Genomic DNA, 22,857 nt, shown 5'->3' with positions numbered 1-22,857 from the left:
GTGGATATAATTTTCTTTACTACCCACAAGGGGCTAAATATAGAGGGGACAAACAAGGACAGACAAAGGGATTAAGTCGATTACATCGACCCAGTGCGAAACTGGTACTTTATTTATCGACCCCGAAAGGATGAGAGGCAAAGTCGACCTCGGCGGAATTTGAACTCAGAACCTAACGACAGACGAAATACTGCTAAGCATTTCGCCCGGCGCGCTAACGTTTCTTCCAGCTCGCCGCCTCTACTCGTGGATATATCGACTCCAGTGCGTAACTGGTACTTAATTTATCGACCCCGAAAGGATGAAAGGCAAAGTCGACCTCGGCGGAATTTGAACTCAGAACGTAACGGCTGACGAAATACGGCTTACGCATTTCGCCCGGCGTGCTAACGTTTCTGCCAGCTCGCCGTTAAAATAAAATAGTGAAAGGGGATCCATAGATAATTTTTTTTTAATGGTTAAGAACTAATGACGTGTATGTGTGTGTGTGTGTGTGTGTGTGTGTGTGTGTGTGTGCGTGCGTGCGTGTGTGGTATCAGCTGATATCTACGATAAATCTCAAGTCATAACTTTTTAGAAAGTGGTTCGTCAAGATTTCACCGTCAATCAATTCACTATTTAAATTATTACATTCGCAATAAATATAAAACTTTGTTCATCATACATGTCTCATATACACATTGTATGCATATATTTACTGCAGGGCCACGGGCCGAACAGAGAGTATTTACATGATTACTCGACATGTTAGAGATGGCAGCGAAAGTCTCTTCAAGTCATGTCCTTAACGTCTCGGAAAAGAATACATTGAAATATGTGGTCCTGGATTCCATGCGCAGAGGAAATAGATGGGATGGCCACGGTTGAAATACCTTTGATCATAGGTCTGCTCAATCAGTACTGACCTGGGGCTATAACAGTGCATGCAAAAGCCACGTTTCATTTTTGACGAATGAGAAAGCAACTTTAGATTCACTGCAGAATTATTTCATCTGTTCAAAATGGCTGTGCAGTCGCTTGTCAGTAAAAAGAAGAAAAGTTTTATTGGTTTACCAGCTCCGCTCGGATATGTTCCAGGCTTAGGACGTGGGTTAGTAAATGCTACATATATGAAATTATTTTATATACATTTATTACAGCGATTAGAAGCGTATCAACAGATTTATTTACTATTCTTTGTTCGCATCAACGTGTTCCTCATGAGTTTTCCCAAATCACTTTTGTTTATATTCTGCATTCTTTTTAGATCGTCATGCCGACTTTGGGACCCAACATATTTTTCTACATCGTTTTTCGAATTAATTTTATTTTTTTAATTAATAAATAAATAGCTATTACTTCATGCCAGTTAGATCACATTGTATTCATAACAAATAAATCCGTACACATTGATAATATGAGGACATATATTTATATGCAGGGGGTCTAGTGATTGATGTCAATATCATCACAGTGTCTAACATATAACATGACTTCATATCCCATGGCTTATTGGTTTCCCTGTGTCTCTCAAAAAGATATTCCTTTCAACGTCAGTTTACTTAAAGTATAGAATAATTATATTTACTCATCTTACCTTACAAACTTAGCTGTGCTAGACTACCATCCCTTCCTAGGTGAGATTTATTTAATATTCACTTAGTGCTACCAAATTTACGATTAAATTCCAGACCTAGGCCCTATTGTGATTCATGAAGTCATTAACTTAGAATTGTTGATATTATCCTACACTATTATACCAATTTTGTTTTCTTTTAGTGTTTTTGTTTTTTGCTGTTTTTTTTCTTACTATTACACTGTTGACAATTTTTCTTTGCTTTTCGTTCCACAGTGCGACTGGATTTACTACTCGTTCTGATATCGGTCCAGCTCGAGATGCAGATGACATTTCGTGAGTATTCAGTTTAAATGTCTAAATATCTATTTATTTCTACTATGTTTCCTAAATGTAACAAATTCCTATTATATTTATCTGACATGATTGAGGTTTGAACTTAAAATGCTATGCCACTGAGCACATTGTCATACGTTCAAGTCATCATACTACAGCTGCTGTAGTATTTTCATCTCTCTCTCTCCAGGTCCACCCGATCACTCCCACCCTCTCTTCTAAAACCTGAGTTGTTATGTAGCTCCCCTACAGCAAGAAACCTGTTCTGCTCTGGATCCTTCTCCCATACCTTAACCCTTCATCTCCTAGTGTAAAGCTGCTCCCTTGGGATTTATAGTCATGTAAGCTGCATTGCGACCTCACTGGTGCTAGTAGTATGAGAATAAAGCACCCAATACATGCTTTAAAGTGGTTAGCATTATGAAGGGCATCCAGCTGTAGAAACCATGCTGAAGCCGACAACAAAGCATGATGCAGTCCTTTTGCCCATTCAATCCTGTCAAACTGTCCAACCCATGCCAGAATAGAACATGAATGTTAAATGATGAATGATAATGACAATAATATGTCCCCAAGCAACGTAACTCAGTTGGCCTGATTAAAGAAAACAGTCTTCACTCCCTCTTGACTGTTAAGTTGTCAAAAGAACCATCCATCATTTATGGATCTAAAACAATAAACAAGCTGGTTTTACATTATTTACATTCAATGAATATTTGTCCTCATCTTGTTTGTTGTTAGCACAACGTTTCGGCTGATATACCCTCCAGCCTTCATCAGGTGTCTTGGGAAAATTTCGAACCTGGGTTCTCATTCCTAAGGTATTTTTCGATGTTATTATTATTATTATTAGTGTTCAGGTCACTGCTTGGAATCAAACCTGGAATCTTGGGGTTAGTAGCCCACACTCTTAACCACTACGCCATATGCCCATGGGCATTTCCATCAAATGTAAATAATATACATAATTCCTCATCTCTTAAATGTAGAACTGTATTAAGCTGGTTTTAATTTTAATATTTTTTTAATTCTAAAGGCGGTGAGCTGGCAGAAATGTTAGCATGCCGGGTGAAATACATAGCAGTATTTCATCAGTCTTTACATTCTGAGTTCAAATAACGCCATGGTCGACTTTGCCTTTCATCCTTTCGGAGTTGATAAATTAAGTACCAGTTGCATATTGGGGTCTATCTAATGAACTGGCCGCCTCCCCCAAAATTTCGGGCCTTGTGCCAAGAGTGGAAAAGAATATTTTTAATTCTAACTTTAATACATTTGCTTCTAACTTTGTCTCAGTCTGTTTAATATGATCTATTTCATTTTAAAAGTTCAATAAATATTTATAGTTAGACATGCATGTGCCGCAAGAAGTTTGATTCTCTACCACATGATTTCAGGTTCAGTCCCACAACATGGAAACTTGGGCAAATGTCTACTATTATAGCCCAGGTTGACTAAAGCCTTGTGGGCGGATTTAACTGATAGAAACTACAAGAAACCTATTGTGTGTGTGTGTGTATGTTATTGTCTCTTTGTCTTGATGTTGCATGATAGCTGTCCTATGAATGTCACTCTCATGCAAGTGGTGTTCTTCATTTCCAATCTTCCACAAAGCATTTGGTCATGGGAAATACTCCCTTCCTTGGAAAAAGGTTGACAAGAAGAGCATCTAGTTAAGGCGGCGAGCTGGCAGAAACGTTAGCCGGACGAAATGCTTAGCGGTATTTCGTCTGTCTTTACGTTCTGAGTTCAAATTCTGCTGAGGTCGACTTTGCCTTTTATCCTTTCAGGGTCGATAAATTAAGTACCAGTTACGCATTAGGGTCTATGTAATTGACTTAATCCCTTTGTCAGTCCTTGTTTGTCCCCTCTATGTTTAGCCCCTTGTGGGCAGGGCATCTAGTTGAAGAAAATCCGCCTCAACAAACTCCATCTGACCCCTGCAAACATGGAAAAGTGGACGTTAAAAGGTTGATGATGATGATTGCACACTTTTCTTTGCTCCATCATTCTAAGAATGAAAAGGTTTAACAACAGTCTTCTTTTTTTTGTTTCCTTAGCGATGATCGACATGCACCACCCAATAAAAAGAAGAAAGATGATAAAGATGATGATGATGATGAAGATTTGAATGATGCAAATTATGATGAGGTATTTCATTTCCATTGATTATGTTTTTGTTTTTTTATATCTTTTTAACATTTCCTTGTCTTTTTGTCCAGATATTTAAAATGTCTTTGAGAAACAGTAATTTTGGATTCAAATCTCATGGAAGTTGATTTTATTTTCAATTCACAAGGATTGGTAAAACAAATACCAGTCCTTTGTCTGTATTCACCCACTATAAATGTATAACCTTGCTTTAATATAAGCATTATATATGCCTGCCCTTTTGTCACTAAACTAAGGGCCTTCAGGCTAAATAAAAGAAAAGCAAATTATTACAGTAAATCGCAAATCTACTCATCGTAGATGGAGGGAAGTCATAACAGCAGTATGTATTGAGAGTGGAGGCGCAATGGCCCAGTGGTTAGGGCAGCGGACTCGCGGTCGTAGGATCGCGGTTTCGATTCCCAGACCGGGCGTTGTGAGTGTTTATTGAGCGAAAACACCTAAAGCTCCACGAGGCTCCGGTAGGGATGGTGGTGATCCCTGCTGTACTCTTTCACCACAACTTTCTCTCACTCTTACTTCCTGTTTCTGTTGTACCTGTATTTCAAAGGGCCAGCCTTGTCACTCTCTGTGTCACGCTGAATATCCCCGAGAACTACGTTAAGGGTGCACGTGTCTGTGGAGTGCTCAGCCACTTACACGTTAATTTCACGAGCAGGCTGTTCCGTTGATTCGGATCAACCGGAACCCTCGTCGTCGTAACCGACGGAGTGCTAAGTGTGCTTCCACATGTATTGAGAAATGTATAAATGGACTTGATAGATTACTGGGTGATGTCTTAGAGAAATCGCATTATTGTTGGTGGATGCAGCATTATTGCAGCTATATAACGTGTTTGCGAATAAGTGACGTGATGATGATTCACTCCCAATCTGAAATAGACTCCCAGCCTCTGTATCGTGAATGATTATGTGGACCACTCCTAACAAAAGCCAGAGCTTCCTTTGACCACTACATAAAAAGTATTAAGATAAAAATGTTATTTAGATATACTTCTTATTTTAGTTGCTTACACTATTTTACACTTGTTTATACTCTTATACAAAGTTCACATATTCCTTAACGATAATATCAATATGATTACAAAACTTCATTGTAGATGGTATTTTCTGTTTGGTCGACACTAATTTTCAAATTACTGGAGTCCGTTGCTCTCCACATAGCGACATTTAACTGGCCATGTGTAAACATCGGAGTGAGTAAAAATACACCTATACGATCTAAAGTCTGGCTTTGGGCCTTGTTTGCTGTGAATTCGTGAGTGGCATCTTTAGGGCTGCAAAAAGTCAATCAGTTAAGTGGGCCTTGCATTGAAAAAATATGAATTGTATTTAGGTAAAGCCCACCAATGTAGAGAGTAGATGAACACTATTACTGTACAATAGTTTAATTTTCTTCTTGTAATTGTGTAAAGTGAAATATCTTGGCTATAGACACAGTTCTAGGTGACGGCTTTTACAAAACATCAACATATAAATGAACATCAGTCATATAAATATCACATTCTTGGGAAGACCTGTAAAGACTATGGTTACTCTCTCACTCTTTCTCTCTTTCAATTTATCTTTCTGTCTCTCCTTCCTCCTCCCTATCTCTCTGTCCCCCACCTTTCTCTCTCTCTCTCTGCTAAAATGTAATCTATAAAAAAAGATTGGTCTGAATGACAGCTATAAAAAGAAGTATAATGTATGTTAAACGAAATATGGTTCTTGTCTTTGGTCAGTTTGCTGGTTATGGCGGCAGTTTATGCAGCAAAGATCCATACGATAAAGATGATGAAGAAGCAGATGCAATATACGATGCGATCGATAAAAGGATGGATGAGAAACGGAAAGAGCGGCGTGAGCAAAAACTGCGTGCTGAATTGGAGCGGTACCGTCAGGAGCGACCCAAGATCCAACAGCAGTTCTCTGATCTCAAGGTAAAATGGCAGAATTATTTATTCCATGTGATGTTGAGCAATCCACTGTGGTCCATCTTGGTGCAGTGTTCACCAAATTACTGTTAGGAATGTATTAACCCTTTAGTATTTAAACCGGCCAAAATAGCTAATCTGTTTTATGTTCAAACTGACCAGATCCAGGCTCTCACACCTACCCTACAATGTTATTCTACATTAAGTAATTACACCATCAAGATCTTGAAGATATGAGATAATGCATGATTAATTCAAATCAATGGGAATCAATAGGCATTATCATCATCATCATTGTTTAGCGTCCGCTTTTCATGCTGGCATGGGTTGGACGGTGCAACTGGGGTCTGGGAAGCCAGAAGGCTGCACCAGGCCCAGTCTGATCTGGCAATGTTTCTACGGCTGGATGCCCTTCCTAACGCCAACTACTCCATGAGTGTAGTGGGTGCTTTTTACATGCCACTGGCACAGGAGCCAGGCGAGGCTGGCAAACAGCCACGATCGGATGGTGCTTTTTACATGCCACTGGCACGGAGGCCAGGCGAGGCTGGCAACGGCCACGATTGGATGGTGCTTTTTACGTGCCACCAGCACGGAAGCCAGTCGGGGCGGCGCTGGCAACGGCTACGTTCGGATGGTTCTCTTATGTTCCACCGGCACTGGTATCACAGCTTCAATTTCCATTGATGTTGATCGATTTTGATTTTGGATTGAATAATCTGAACACTAAAGGGTTAAAGTTTTTCTGCTGTAATTGATATGTCAACTGAACAAAACGTTTGTGTTTTCAGAGGGAATTGGCCAGTGTTAGCTACGATGACTGGATGAATCTACCTGAAGTTGGTGATGCTAGAAACAAACGACAGCGAAACCCAAGAGCAGACAAGTAAGTATTCACTATCATTGTCATCATCATCATCACCACCACCTTCATCATGATAGCATGGCTTGGATGGGTTCTCATAGACCCAGTTCTTATTCAAAGACACTGACCTCTTAGACATGTCAGCGGATCATATTTCACTTTTACATTCAATATTTTGGGCCTGGTTTCTACATCTGGATACCCTTCTTAACACCAACCACTTTACAGAATGTACTGTGTACTTTTTCATGGCACCAGCACTAGAGAGTTGCTACATCTTTGACAAGACCAAAGGGTTCTCCTAATTCTGTGGTGTCTCTGCTTTTTCATCGTCACTTTACACAGTGTACTAGGCATCAATGCTAGTGAGGTTCCCTTGTACCCCATAAGACTAAACAGTCCTCACTAATTTGGTGTGTCTGTTCATTCTAGACAATATGATCAAGACCATGAAAACTTACTAAGTCATCATCATCATCATCATCATCATCGTTTAGCGTCCGCTTTCCATGCTGGCATGGGTTGGACAGTGCAACTGGGGTCTGGGAAGCCAGAAGGCTGCACCAGGCCCAGTCTGATCTGGCAATGTTTCTACTGCTGGATGCCCTTCCTAATGCCAACCACTCCATGAGTGTAGTGGGTGCTTTTTACGTGCCACCGGCACAGGTGCCAGACGAGGCTGGCAAACGGCCACGGTCGGATGGTGCTTTTTACGTGCCACCGGCACAGGTGCCAGACGAGGCTGGCAAACGGCCACGGTCAGATGGTGCTTTTTACGTGCCACCGGCATGCATAAGTATTGCTATGTGGTTAAGAAGCTTACTTTGCAACCATGTGATTTTAGGTTCAGTCTCTCTGTGCAGTACCTTGGGCAAGTATCTTCTACTATAGCTCCAAGTCAATCAATGTGAGTGAATTTGACCAGAGTTATCTTTTCACTACCTCTGTGATGCACATTGCTTTAACCCTTTTGTTACCAACCCGGCTGAAACTGGCTCTGGCTCTGTAGTACAAATAGCTTGTTTTCATAAGATTTGAATTAAAATCTTCCACCAAACCTTAGTCACAATTTATGTTCCTAACACTAGCTGAATGATAACTAAGTTATTTTACTAAATTCTTTGTTATATTTAAAGTAATTGAAAGAAACACAGAACATCTCAAAATAAATACTGTAACGAAAGGATTAAGATCATACCTCACCATTTTTCAAAATAAATACAGTAACGAAAGGATTAAGATCATACCTCACCATTTTTCAAAATAAATACAGTAACGAAAGGATTAAGATCATACCTCACCATTTTTCAAAATAAATACAGTAACGAAAGGATTAAGATCATACCTCACCATTTTTCAAAATAAATACAGTAACGAAAGGATTAAGATCATACCTCACCATTTTTCAAAATAATACAGTAACGAAAGATTAAGATCATACCTCACCATTTTTCAAAATAAATACAGTAACGAAAGGATTAAGATCATACCTCACCATTTTTCAAAATAAATACAGTAACGAAAGGATTAAGATCATACCTCACCATTTTTCAAAATAAATACAGTAACGAAAGGATTAAGATCATACCTCACCATTTTTCATCTATTTGATCAGAGTTAACATTCAGCTAAACAAAAGCAACTTCTCTTACTGCTCCAAGTTTTCAGCACAGCGCCTCTACACATGTTCCAATATCATTAATACTCAGTCCACTAAGAGAGCAAGCTGGCAGAATGATTAGCACGTCAGGCAAAATGCTTAGTGGTGTCTCCTCCAGGAGCTCTTTACATTCTGAGTTCAGATGCTACTGAGCTTTGACTTTGCCTTTTAGCCTTCCAGGGTTGATAAAATAGGTCCCAGTGGATCACTGGGATTGATGTAATCAGCCAACCCTCCCCCTCCCAAAAAAATTTCAGGCCTTGTGCATATTATAGAAAGAATTAATATTCAGTCGCATTTTGTTACTCATACCGATGACAGTTGCAGATATTTACATATCCACTTATGTTATCCTTTCAATTTCATCACAGGTTTACACCATTACCGGACAGTTTATTAGCAGATGCTGCATCCTCTACGACATCAAACACATCAGTTGATGCTATGCAACAGGTAAATATTCAATACTTTCTAACTTCCAGTTATCCCACACTGACTTTCATCCTCATTCTGTCTTCCGTCTGTCTCCTTTAACCTTTCTCGTTCTTCTCTGTACTCCTGGTTCCTCCATTAAAGCCATCATGATCACCATCATCATTTTACCGTCCACTTTTCCTTGCTTGCATTGGTTGAACAGATTTTATTGAGGCAGATTTTCTCTGGACAAATGCCCTTCCTGTTTCCAACCCTCACCTGATTCAAGCGAGGTCATATTTCTCCATGGCCAGACATGTTCTCACAGAATACTGGGAACATTTTGTGAGTATTTGAAATAGTCTGGAAATACTCATTCACAACAGTCACGCAATCATCATCATCATTATCATCATCGTTTAACATCCGTTTTCCATGCTAGCATGGGTTGGATAGTTCAACTGGGGTCTGGGAAGCCAGAAGGCTGCACCAGGCTCCAGTCTGATCTGGCAGTGTTTCTACAGCTGGATGCCCTTCCTAATGCCAACCACTCCGTGAGTGTAGTGAGTGCACACACGATTGGCTTCTTTCAGTTTCTGTTTACCAAATCCATTCACAAGGCTTTCATTGGCCCTAGGGCCTTCGGAGAAGACACTTGCCCAAGATGTCATGCAGTGGGACTGAACCTGAAATCAGGTGGTTGGGAAGCAAGCTTCTTACACACAGCCACATCTATCTTTATATATCATTTGTTAACTAACACTTCACTCTTTCTTTCCAGCAATATGCCGGCCTTGACACACCATTTAGTGATGCCATGTCACCAGGCTTTTCAACTCCTAGCGGTGACATTGATATGAAGAAAATCGGTCAAGCCCGTAACACCCTGATGGACATTAAACTAACCCAGGTCAGTAATCATATTTTTTGTTGTTACTATTATTATTATTATTATTGAGGCAGAGTGCTGGCAGAATCGTTAGCACACTGGACCAAATGCTTAGTGGTATTTCGTCCATTGCTACATTCTGAGTCCAAATTCCAGCAGCGTTAACTTTGTCTTTCATCCTTTTGGGGTCAATAAATTAAGTACCAGTGAAACACTGGGGTCAGTGTGATTGACTTATCCCCTCCCCCAAAATTTCAAGCCTTGTGCCTTTAGTAGAAAGGATTATTATTATCATTATTAATGATAATGATAATTGTTATAATAATGATAATAATAATAATAATTAAGGCAGCGAGCTAACAGAATTGTTAGCACACCAGGTACAATGCATAGCAGCATTTCGTCTGTCTTTACATTCTAAGTTCAAATTCCACTGGTTTTCCGTATTCATTAATATTGTTATGGCAATATGGTTTTTGTTGTATAATGACTTTTTTGACTGACTCGTCATTTTTTTTCCAGGTATCAGATTCAGTGAGTGGTCAGACTGTCGTTGACCCCAAAGGTTACTTAACCGACCTCCAGTCTATGCTACCCTCTCATGGTGGAGATATCAAGTAAGGACTGCTTTTGTTTTATTTTTTTTATTTGTCCGTAATTTATATCACTTTCCAATTACACCCCAACCCCGTCCCTACATTCTCTTTTAAAATGAGAGTAGTCATGTCACTCCTCCACAACAAGAAACTTGTTATCTGACTCTTTCCATCATACCTTACATTGGAGGTGCATGGCTTAGTGGTTAAGAGTATTAGACTCATGAAAGGCGGTGAGCTGGCAGAAACGTTAGCATGCCAGGTGAAATGCTTAGCGGTATTTCGTCTGCCGCTACGTTCTGAGTTCAAATTCTGCCGAGGTCGACTTTGCCTTTCATCCTTTCGGGGTCGATAAATTAAGTACCAGTTATGCACTGGAATCGATGTAATCGACTTAATCCCTTTGTCTGTCCTTGTTTGTCCCCTCTATGTTTAGCCCCTTGTGGGCAATAAAGAAATAGGTATTTCGTCTGCCGCTATGTTCTGAGTTCAAATTTTGCCAAGGTCGACTTTGCCTTTTATCCTTTCGGGGTCAATTAAATAAGTACCAGTTACGCACTGGGGTCGATGTAATTGACTTAATCCGTTTGTCTGTCCTTGTTCGTCCCCTCTATGTTTATCCCCTTGTGGGCAATAAAGAAATAGGTATTTCGTCTGCCGCTATGTTCTGAGTTCAAATTTCGCCAAGGTCGACTTTGCCTTTTATCCTTTCGGGGTCAATTAAATAAGTACCAGTTACGCACTAGGGTTGATGTAATTGATTTAATCCATTTGTCTGTCCTTGTTTGTCCCCTCTGTGTTTGGCCCCTTGTGGGCAATAAAGAAATAGGTATTAGACTCATGATCATAAGATTGTGGTTTCGATTCCTGGACCAGGCAATGCATTGTGTTCTTGAGCAAAACACTTCATTTCACGTTGCTCCAGTTCACTCAGCTGGCAAAAATGAGTAATCCTGCTACAAACCAGTGTTCCATCCAGGTGGGGAATATATATATGCCATGAAACCAGGAAACTGACCCTTATGAGTCGGTGTGACTTGAGAAGGTAACTTTACCTAATCATACCTTACAACTCTCTCCTTATTCTCCTAGTATAAAGTTACCCTCCCTGCGCAGGGTTTATAGTCACAGCCTCACAATCCAGTGACTGAAACGGTAAAAGAATAAACAAATGAAGTGACAGATGCTCTGCTGTAAATGTCGCCAAACTTTTAAAACTTCCATCCAAATTTTGATAGAAATAGGACATGTCTTTTTGATAGAAATAGGACATGTCACTACTGGTCTTTCCTTATCACCTCTGGTATGATAGAAATAGATTTTTGAAATATACATTTCTCTGCGACATTTCCAGTGGCACCCAGGTAATATAGAAAAGAAAATCTGTAAAAATTGTTCACACCAGGGCAGTTTATACACTTCCTCCTCAACTTATGTCTGAGTTCCGTTTTGACTGAGAGCTCATAAGTCAATTTAGTCATATTTCCTTTTTTTTCTCTTTTTACTTGTTTCAGTCATTTGACTGCGGCCATGCTGGAGCACCGCCTTTAGTCGAGCAAATCGACCCCTGGACTTATTCTTTGTAAGCCTAGTACTTATTCTATCGGTCTCTTTTGCCGAACCGCTAAGTTACGGGGACGTAAACACACCAGCATCGGTTGTGAAGCGATGTTGGGGGAATAAACACAGACACACAAACATATACACACACATACATACATACATATATATAAATACGGGCTTCTTTCAGGTTACGTCTACCAAATCCACTCACAAGGCTTTAGTCAGCCCAAGGCTATAGAAGAAGGCACTTGCCCAAGGTGCCACGCAGTGGGACTGAACCCAGAACTATGTGGTTGGTAAGCAAGCTACTTACCACATATTTTTCAACACTATTTTCATTCAAACACAACTGATACTTGAAAGCGACTGAGTGAGAGACAGTGGCAGGCTGTGGATGCCCGGGTCTGTGTTGCTAGATGCTGCCATAGTTATCATACACACAGCTACCCAGTATCCAAAAATCGATTTTTTTATTTATCTATTTGTTTTATTTCCTTATTTTTTGTGGTTGTAAGTCGAGAAGGTGTATAAGCTACTTGCTATAGCATTTGCCATGTAAACTTATGTACAAATTGTTTTCAACCATACCACACTGCCAATTTTTAGCTGTTTACATAAAGTAAGTTCATATTGTATTAAAAAGTTATGTATTATATCCTCAACTGAGAAAAATTATTTTTTGCCTTATCTTAAACCATATTTATTATTCTGTATTTATTTCTGAAAATTATTAAGATATTTTGATAAAATTGAAGCATTGAGAAGTGTTTATTCACAAAGTACTTATTATCTAAAGAGGTAGACAGTTTAGTCTCTCATTTTCAGACTACAAGGAGAAATAAATATTGAACTTAAAGAGGTAAGAGTTGTTTGAGCTTGCACAGAGATTAAAAGAAAGGAAAATCTGATTTTCTCTGTCTGCAAGAGTTAGCTGTTGCTACAAGTACAGACTTGGCATAATGTGTTTTGGAAAGGATGGTAAATCTGTGTAGTTCCAATGCACAACCAAGTGCTTTACAAAGCTTTTCACCTCCTGACCTGCACTCTAAACAATAACAATTACGGATCTCTTCGGTTTGAACGGCAGTTTTTTCTAGCTATGTCATATGAAATTGTCACCCATAATTATGACCCTAGTATCGATCTATTGCATTTCAATCTGTTTTAGGGTTAGGGTTAGGGGTGGGGGGAACGGTATCTTTTTTTTTCCTTCAGAAATGTAAATAAACCCAATCTGTTTCTTAAACAAGGGACATATTCATACGGCACAGAATGTTTTCACCTAAAATAGACGTCATTGATTGGTTGAAATTGCAGAAATTGAAGAAAAAAAACAACAAATATCTTACAAACCATAGAATTTTCTCAATAAAGCCGAGAGAAAAAGATGTTTTATAAACACATTCTACCAGTATGCGAAGTTTAAAAGTGTTTAGTTACGTGGAAATTATTTTAAAAAACTGACGTTCAAACCGAAAAGATCCACAATTACTTATTTAGAATGCATCATGATATTATGAAACTATTCTGTTCTAATATTGAGATCATTGAACTTTACAGTGATGTTAAGAAAGCTCGGCTGCTGCTAAAATCTGTCAGAGAGACAAACCCCAAGCATCCACCAGGTAAGAAACTAGTTAACTTCTTATGAATATAATTTTATTATTTGTGAAAAGCACCTGTGCTGGCACCATGTGAAAAAACACCCATGCTGGTGCCACATAAAAAAGCATCTGTGCTGGCACCATGTGAAAAAACACCCATGCTGGTGCCACATAAAAAAGCATCTGTGCTGGCACCATGTGAAAAAACACCCATGCTGGTGCCACATAAAAAAGCATCTGTGCTGGCACCATGTGAAAAAACACCCATGCTGGTGCCACATAAAAAAGCATCTGTGCTGGCACCATGTGAAAAAGCACCCATGCTGGTGCCACATAAAAAAGCATCTGTGCTGGCACCATGTGAAAAAGCACCCATGCTGGTGCCACATAAGAAGCATCTGTGCTGGTGCCACATAAAAAAGCATCTGTGCTGGCACCATGTGAAAAAGCACCCATGCTGGTGTCACATAAAAAAGCATCTGTGCTGGCACCATGTGAAAAAGCACCCATGCTGGTGTCACATAAAAAAGCATCTGTGCTGGCACCATGTGAAAAAGCACCCATGCTGGTGTCACATAAAAAGCATCTGTGCTGGCACCATGTGAAAACCGCTTGTACTGGCACCACATAAGAAGCACCCAGTACACTTTGTAAAATGGTTGATGTTAGGAAGGGCAGCTAGTCATAGAAATTATGCCAAAACATGACTGGAGCCTGGTGCAGGTCTCCAGCTTGGCAGCTCCTATCAAACTATCCAACCCATGCCAGCATGGAAAATAGACATTAAATGATGATGATGATGATGAAATGCACATCTCATTGCGCTTGTGTTATGATTTTCGCTCATATTTATTCAGCCCAAACTATCATTATCAGTACTATGGGTTCGTGATGGTAAATGTGGATTCCTATAAGTTAAATGTAGTTCTACTCAAACTTGGATATATCTGTATGGTCAGTCAAACAGACTCCAGAGAGACTGATGTTGGTCTGTATAGGCAAGACTTGTTTTATTTAGTAAAATCAACAAAGACGTACAGTGAACATGCCAGGGACAGTGTAAAAAGTTCAATGCTTTAAACAGAGTCCTTCTTCAGGGGAAAGTTGACGAGAATGAAATTAATGAGAGACAACAGAATTTTACCTGTTGTCTCTCTTGAATTTCACTCCTGTTGACTTTTCCCTGAAAAAAGAATGCCATCCAAAATGTTGGATTTTCCATTCTCCACATCAAGTTCACTGTTTCTATGAACGTATGGTAAATTCAGTTACCGTAAATCCTCGAGTATAGTCCGCCCTTCAGTATAATATGCAGGGGATTTTTAGGGGGCTGTACCTCTGAAAAACCTAAACCTTGTGTATAATATGCACCCCTTCTCTAACTTGAGTCAAAGAGGTCTATATAACGTCCTTGGTTTGTAAAATTGTATACGGTAACATCCTTTATTATTATTGTATATATAACATAATGCAAGCGTGTAGTATTTTTGTGCATTTTGTTTGCAGAAAATAAAGAAGAAATAACAGTAATAACGTTTAATAAATGTTGCTTACTGCAAGTTATGGATGATTCTTTTATGACTTCATTGCTTTCAGGCTTAGCTTAAGGTATTTTCGCGCCCGACATCACAAAATGCTTCTGAATAAACATTGTCGGACAGCAAATAGAGACTCGGACATTGCTTAGAAAATAATTTTCATTTTTAACCTCGTATATAGTACGCACTCTTTAATTTTGACCATTAAATTTTGGGTGAAAAATGCAGATTATACTCGAGGATTTACGGTATACAAACGACCTTGTGGATCAGCCCAGTGGTCAGTAGAGAACTGGTATACCGGTTAAAATTGCTACATGACTAGCTTCATATCATACTCTGTATTGTACTGTGTCGTGAAGGTGCATAGCTCAGTGATTAAGGCATCGGGCTCACAATCATAAAGTAATGAGTTCAATTCCCGGACTGGGCTGTGTTGTGTTCTTGAGCAAGACATTTTATTTCACGTTACCCCAGTTCACTCAACTGTAGAAATGTGTTGCAATGTCACTGGTGCCAAGCTTTTGCCTTTCCCTCGGACAACATTGGCAGCTTGGGGAGGAGAGTCTGGTATATATGGGTGACTTGTGCCTCAGATGGGAACAAACTTTCCAGATGCAATCCCATGTCCATTCATGACCAAAGGGAGTCTTTACCCTTTACTACTGAACAAGGCATACAACCATGTTCTGTTCTACCTTTAGTTTGCCTGATTGAAAAGAAATCAGGTTCCACATTCTTACCTCACCTTGCAACAGCTAAAACTATCTCATCCATGCAAATAGAGAAATTACATGTAAAGCAATGAGCGAAACTAATTCATTTGTATATTACACTAACAGATATATTAAGATCACTCTTTTAAGTCCCATACTTGTCGGTTAGTGGAACTAACTCTAACATGTGTTATTGACTCTCTTCTAGCATGGATTGCCTCAGCACGTTTGGAAGAAGTTACTGGAAAAGTGCAGGCAGCCAGGAATCTTATCATGAAAGGATGTGAAGAATGTCCCAAGAGTGAAGATGTATGGTTAGAAGCTGCCAGACTAATGGTAATCTATTTGGAATTGATTTTTAATATACCATAAAAAACCCATGTAATTTCCGCACTTTTTTCACAAAAATAAAAATAAACTTTAGGGGATGCGTAAATTTTTTTGCTGAAAAAAGATGTACAAAACATATACATTCGTATCAGAAGTTGACTCATTTTATGGACTTAAATATAATGAAGTTGACTTGTATTTATGCTGGATGGTATAATGCTTACTTTTTCTGTATAAATTTACTAAAACGATTAAATGGTTAACTACTTCTTGAAGTCTGATGTACGTGCTGGTAATCATGGTCCAGACCATATTTTACTCGGTTGAGTAAAGTGTCATCCAAGCTGATGTTTATTGGTAACTAGCAGCATAGCCCGGCATTGCCCGGGTATGTAAGAGCCCCTGGAGCAGACATGATGCTCGCTGTGAATTTTAAAAAATTCCTGCCAATTTGAGAAAGATATTGTCGAAAATATGTCATCTTGAATTTGAACGCGATTTCCCAAAATGGCATGATTTTATCGATTTTTTTCTGATGGTAAGGTATTGCATGGAAAACTAACGTCAGAATTAAGTTTCTTAGGGTAACATTAAGCTTCACCATGAGTTTGGTGAAAATCGATTGCAAGTTGCGAAAACTACAACAGAAAATGTGTTGCAAATAAAAAGCTTAGATTCTCAACCCCATGTCGAATTTATCGATTTTTATCAGAACTGGGGGGAACTTTTCAAAATTTTTGCTGCGTTAGTTTTGAATTATGACATTGGGCTATGTGTGTGTCAAGTTTCATCAGAATCTGTTGAAAGCCATGGTCAGGGTGAGGGTACAACCTGACAGACACATAGATACACAGACAGACAAACTGCCGTTTATATAGAGAGAGAAGAGATTAAACTTAATTTGCAACTCCTGTGCATATTTATCAGCTTTGTTTTTGTTGATAATTCTTATCAACAACTTTTCCTGTGATCGTGGTTTGAGAAGACATACAGCAATATGCTAAAGATAGGACATAATCTCTTGTGGGCAAGAAATGTAAAATAAAGTTTATCATAAATAAGATTATCCACCATCTTTCCAACAACAACCTAGGGCACCTTTTTGAATTCCATATGACAAACACTCGCGGTCATGCTTACTCTTTTACTTGTTTCAGTCATTTGACTGTGGCCATGCTGGAGCACTGCCTTTAGTCGAGCAAATCGACCCCAGGACTTATTCTATGTCAGCCTAGTACTTATTCTATCAGTCTCATTTGCTGAACCGCTAAGTTATTGGGGCGTAAGTACACTAGCATCAGTTGTCAAGCGATGTTGGGGGGACAAACACAGACACACAAACACACAAATATATACATATATATGACAGGCTTCTTTCAATTTCCATCTACCAAATCCATTCACAAGGCTTTGGTCGGCCAGAGGCTATAGTAGAAGACACTTGCCCAAGGTGCCACGCAGTGGGACTGAACCCAGAACCATGTGCTTTTACGTATCTCCAGTCCAGGGGTCCTGGCATCTGCCGGGTGCCAGTCATAGGATAAAATTAAAAAACAACACAGCACCTATGACTTTCAGAACATTTTTCCACGCTCAGAATTGCTGAAGCATGGAATAAACTACCTGCATCAGTTGTTAGCTGTCGTGATACTACATCCTTCAAAACTTCCATGCTTCCTGAAATCCGCCAACTGTACACCAGATGGCATTTTTTTTTTAGTTGTTGTGCACCTGAGCCCTGTATACAATTTCCTTCATTATATCATATATACATGCTCACAATTTGTAAAATAATACTTCAGTGATTTCCAGTTACACAGAGACACACAAACACAGTCTCATACAGGTACATGCATGTGCACGCACACAAATACACACAATCTCATACAGTTACATGCACGCAGACACACACACAATTAGCGTTGTATTTTTCATTTATTTATTTTTATTATTGGAATGCTAATGGCGAGGGAGGAGGAGAGTATACCAAGTGGCTAAAGGAGACTGACATTGTCAGTCTCGTAAGGAAGAAGGAGGGTATACCAAGGGAGTAAAAATGGACTGACATGTATCAGTCCTGCAAAACCGATTTTATCTATATAGACAACACAAACACTTTGTAATTTAATAGCTTTTAATGTGATGCCTGTTAAACAAATTATTTTTATTTAATGAAAATTTAATAAAAAAATCCTATCACAAGTAAGTGAAAATATACTAAATACAGCTAAATTGAAAACCTTTTCCCCCTTGCCATATTGGCAATTCTGAAAACTTTGGTGTGTGAGTAACAATTTATATCCTGAAAATTACCTGTGTAAATCACACAGGTGCGCAATTTACATGGGTTTTTTTTACAGTAATTGACCGCATGTAAGATCTTCACTATATTCTGTGGGGTCACTGTTAATGTGATTGGATTATTATTATTGCAAATTAGCTTTGTATTTTAATCATCTCTCTTTCTCCCCCCCTCTCTCTCAATAATGAGATAACATAAACATTTTTGTACTCTTTATTTACTGTATGTTATTATCACCAGTTGAGTACTGGGGTTGATGTAATCAGTTTACCCCCTCCCCCGAAATTGCTGGCCTTTTGCCACAATTTGAAATTATTGTTGTTGTTATTATTAAAATGGCAAGCTGGCACAGTCGTTAGCATTCAATGCCCATGTTTCACTCCTTCCATCCAGCTGTAGAAATCATGCCAAAACAGACCTTGGACCTCACCACAGTCCTTTAGCCTGTCAGTTCCTATCAAACCATCTAACCCATGCCAGCATGGAATACAAATGCTATATGATGATGATGATGATGATGATATATCTTTAAACTTAAACACTTCATTGACCTTGTTTATTGTTTTTCTAGCCTGGTGACCAAGCGAAGGCCGTAGTGGCTCAAGCAGTTCGTCAGTTGCCCCTGTCTGTCAGACTTTTCATTAAGGCTTCAGATCTGGAAACTGAATTAAAAGCTAAGAAGAGAGTTTTTAGGAAAGGTACTTGTTTACATTTCTGTTCTTCTATTTCATTTATGTCTGTCGTTTTTGTTATGTTTTTTACCTCCACCTTCGCTAAGGCAGAGGTATTGTTTTCAGTCATGTTTGTTTGTTTGTTTGTCCATGGGCAAGATATCTCAAGACCCACTGGATGGATACAAATGAAACTTTTAGGGATGTTTGACCTCGTGACTGGCACGAATTGGTTAGATTTTGGGATCAATCTGGTACTGTATAAGGATTCTGGATTATTTTTCCTGTTTTTTTATTTAATTTTTGAAGGCGGTCGGGTTCATTTTTAATATTCTCGTTTGTGGGAGCTATCAAGTTTATTTCAGATATCCACATTTTAAAAAATCATCTCTGGTTAATCATTGAGAGGACATTGGTGTTGCCTTGGTGGAGGTTTGCGCTCTCTGAGTACTTTTGTATGTTAGTATCAATGTTTATGGCCATATCACATTGAAAACATCAGTTCTCACTGGATCACCAGAGTTTAGTGACATTGAGCCTAGTTAGTACTGAGATGGAGAGTGCTGGAAACAAAAGGTGATGAGCTGGCAAAATAATTTGCACATTGATAGAATGCTGAATGCACGAATTGGTTAGATTTTGGGATCAATCTGGTACTGTATAAGGATTCTGGATTATTTTTCCTGTTTTTTTATTTAATTTTTGAAGGCGGTCGGGTTCATTTTTAATATTCTCGTTTGTGGGAGCTATCAAGTTTATTTCAGATATCCACATTTTAAAAAATCATCTCTGGTTAATCATTGAGAGGACATTGGTGTTGCCTTGGTGGAGGTTTGCGCTCTCTGAGTACTTTTGTATGTTAGTATCAATGTTTATGGCCATATCACATTGAAAACATCAGTTCTCACTGGATCACCAGAGTTTAGTGACATTGAGCCTAGTTAGTACTGAGATGGAGAGTGCTGGAAACAAAAGGTGATGAGCTGGCAAAATAATTTGCACATTGATAGAAATGCTGAATGGCACGAATTGGTTAGATTTTGGGATCAATCTGGTACTGTATAAGGATTCTGGATTATTTTTCCTGTTTTTTTATTTAATTTTTGAAGGCGGTCGGGTTCATTTTTAATATTCTCGTTTGTGGGAGCTATCAAGTTTATTTCAGATATCCACATTTTAAAAAATCATCTCTGGTTAATCATTGAGAGGACATTGGTGTTGCCTTGGTGGAGGTTTGCGCTCTCTGAGTACTTTTGTATGTTAGTATCAATGTTTATGGCCATATCACATTGAAAACATCAGTTCTCACTGGATCACCAGAGTTTAGTGACATTGAGCCTAGTTAGTACTGAGATGGAGAGTGCTGGAAACAAAAGGTGATGAGCTGGCAAAATAATTTGCACATTGATAGAAATGCTGAATAGCATTTCTTCCACTCTTTATGTACTCAGTTCAAATTCTGCCAAGGCTAACTTTGCCTTTCACCTTTTTGAGGATGGGGGAGGTGGGGTGGGAGCAATGAAATAAAATACCAGTCACCTACTGGGGGTAGTTGGGGGAGCAACTTAGCCCTCCCTTCAAAGTTGCTGATCTTCTGCTAAAATTAGAAAGAGTTATTTTTTATGATTGACAGGATGATGATATTTTTTATGATTGACAGGATGATGATGTGGTGGAAGCAATGAAGTGTTAAATGAAATTACCTTGCTGTATTTAGTTACATACTTCTCTGACATCATCATCATTATCGTTTAACGTCCGCTTTCCATGCTAGCATGCGTTGGATGATTTGACTGAGGGCTGGCGAACCAGATGGCTGCACCAGGCTCCAATCTAATCTGGCAGAGTTTCTGCAGCTGGATGCCCTTCCTAATGCCAACCACTTCGAGAGTGTAGTGGGTGCTTTATCTGTTCAAATCTTACCAGGGCCAATAAAATGAATACCAGTAATATACTGGAATTGATTCAGTTGACTGTATCCTTTCCTAACAATCTGTAACATTGGTTACTACATAAGATAACATTTTTTTGGTGTGGATGTTTCACCAGAGATCTAGCAGATTTATGATCAAAGATGTTGCAACTGTTACCATTCCACCCTTTTTTTTTTCAAACATAATGTATCTTTTTTTTCAGTTGGTAGGGTTTGATTTAGGTGGATTTTGGCTGCAATTTCTAATAGACTAAGCAAGTGTGTGATCAGATAGCAGAGGCAGCAATCCACAGCTCTTAGAATGTCACAGTTCTTAGATGTCACCGTTCTTAGAAAGTTTATCTAATTCTGACCAAACTTGATATGGTTCTTATTTTTTATTGCCCACAAGGAGCTAAATATAGAGGGGACAAACAAGGACAGACAAAGGGATTAAGTCGATTACATCGACCCTAGTGCGTTACTGGTACTTATTCAATTGACCCCAAAAGGATGAAAGGCAAAGTCGACCTCAGCAGAATTTGAACTCAGAACGTAGCGGCAGACAAAATACCGCTAAGCATTTTGCTCGGTATGCTAACATTTCTGCCAGCTCACCACCTTAACTATATATAAAGGGCCATAGAACTTGATATGGTTCTATTGGCCCTTTAGCATTTAAACCTGACCCAAATATTCTACCTTTTTAATGTTCAAACTGGAAAGATCTGGTCTCTCACACCTACCCGACATTGCCATTCTAAAAATAAACATTCACAGGGAGATTTTGAAGCTGCAGTATAATGCAAAATAAAACTATTCCCACCTAAATACAATTGTAAATATCATGAAATTTTCAACAGCACATGTTTTGTTTTTTTTATTTACCTTTGGAGTGGAGATTGATATTCTTGTAATTACCAATATGGCTTCAATAAGTTAATGGTTCTGACCTGGAAGACTTAGGGAGCATTGAACAAAAACAAGAAAAAAGAATGTAACCATGACATGTCTTCAAATGAATCAGATATGTTTCTGAAGAGTATTTTGTTGGTGAAAGCAAGGATCTTCAGAGCACATCTTAAAACATTATGCTGACATGATCAAGCAATACAGCACCTGTACATATCTCAGATTTTATTGAAAATACCTAATTGTAAATCATTGGTATTTAAACACCTGCTGACAAAATTTTTTGATGACTGCATATAAAAAGTCAACAAAATTACAAACAGACATTTTTGATACCCTTCTTAACTATGATTAATTGAAAACAGTGTGAATAAGTAAGCATTAGGGTTAATGCTAAAGGGTTTAAATCTCTTTCAGAATCAACTGCAGTAATGTATTATTGCTTTTGTATGTTAGCTAAACATTATCTATTATATAAAATCTGTTCTGTCTGTCTGTGTGTGTGTCTTCTAGGATCTTGGGCATCTGCCATCTGATTGCACTCAAATTTGATATGTAGATACTGACGGTATCAGGGTGTGTATAAGTCTTGAAAAAACTACAAAAATCGATTCCAGGTGAGAATGCAATCGATAAAGCCGTGGGAATGTGCATTTGTATGTGTGAGTACATCAGCTGTTGCGATCGATACTACGCGTACGCGAGTTAAATGCATGTGCAGTTTGTGCAAAAAGAGCCAGCTAGCTTGAAATAATGCCACAAAATGCAGTATATTTAAGAGACCAAAAAAGTAAGATGCAAAAGAGATATTTTCTTCAAACTTGGCATGATAGAAGGAAAGGCTATTTGGTTTCTCAAGAAGTTTCTTTTTTTGCCTTAACTTCGTTTAACAAAACCAAAAATTTTA

The 22,857-nt window shown here is 38.7% G+C and overlaps 1 protein-coding gene across 2 annotated transcripts in view; it reads left to right on the top strand.

Moving 5' to 3' along the window:
* Window positions 1-961: 961 nt before the first annotated feature.
* Window positions 962-22,857, top strand: part of LOC115210934 (pre-mRNA-processing factor 6) — a 52,051-nt gene continuing 30,155 nt past the window's right edge. For both annotated transcript variants that reach the window (XM_029779723.2, XM_029779722.2), the window contains exons 1-11: window positions 962-1,090; window positions 1,832-1,891; window positions 3,952-4,042; window positions 5,787-5,984; window positions 6,770-6,864; window positions 8,875-8,956; window positions 9,699-9,827; window positions 10,329-10,423; window positions 13,526-13,590; window positions 16,032-16,159; window positions 19,027-19,153. In XM_029779723.2, coding sequence (XP_029635583.1) covers window positions 1,002-1,090; window positions 1,832-1,891; window positions 3,952-4,042; window positions 5,787-5,984; window positions 6,770-6,864; window positions 8,875-8,956; window positions 9,699-9,827; window positions 10,329-10,423; window positions 13,526-13,590; window positions 16,032-16,159; window positions 19,027-19,153 — 1,159 coding nt within the window. In that variant the 5' untranslated portion in view covers window positions 962-1,001. The remainder of the gene's footprint in view (window positions 1,091-1,831; window positions 1,892-3,951; window positions 4,043-5,786; window positions 5,985-6,769; window positions 6,865-8,874; window positions 8,957-9,698; window positions 9,828-10,328; window positions 10,424-13,525; window positions 13,591-16,031; window positions 16,160-19,026; window positions 19,154-22,857) is intronic.

The sequence above is a fragment of the Octopus sinensis genome, linkage group LG4 (assembly GCF_006345805.1).
Source record: "Octopus sinensis linkage group LG4, ASM634580v1, whole genome shotgun sequence".
Taxonomy (NCBI): Eukaryota; Metazoa; Mollusca; class Cephalopoda; order Octopoda; family Octopodidae; genus Octopus; species Octopus sinensis.
The sequence above is the reverse complement of the archived record's forward strand: the minus strand, read 5'-3'. Positions and strand labels throughout refer to the sequence as shown.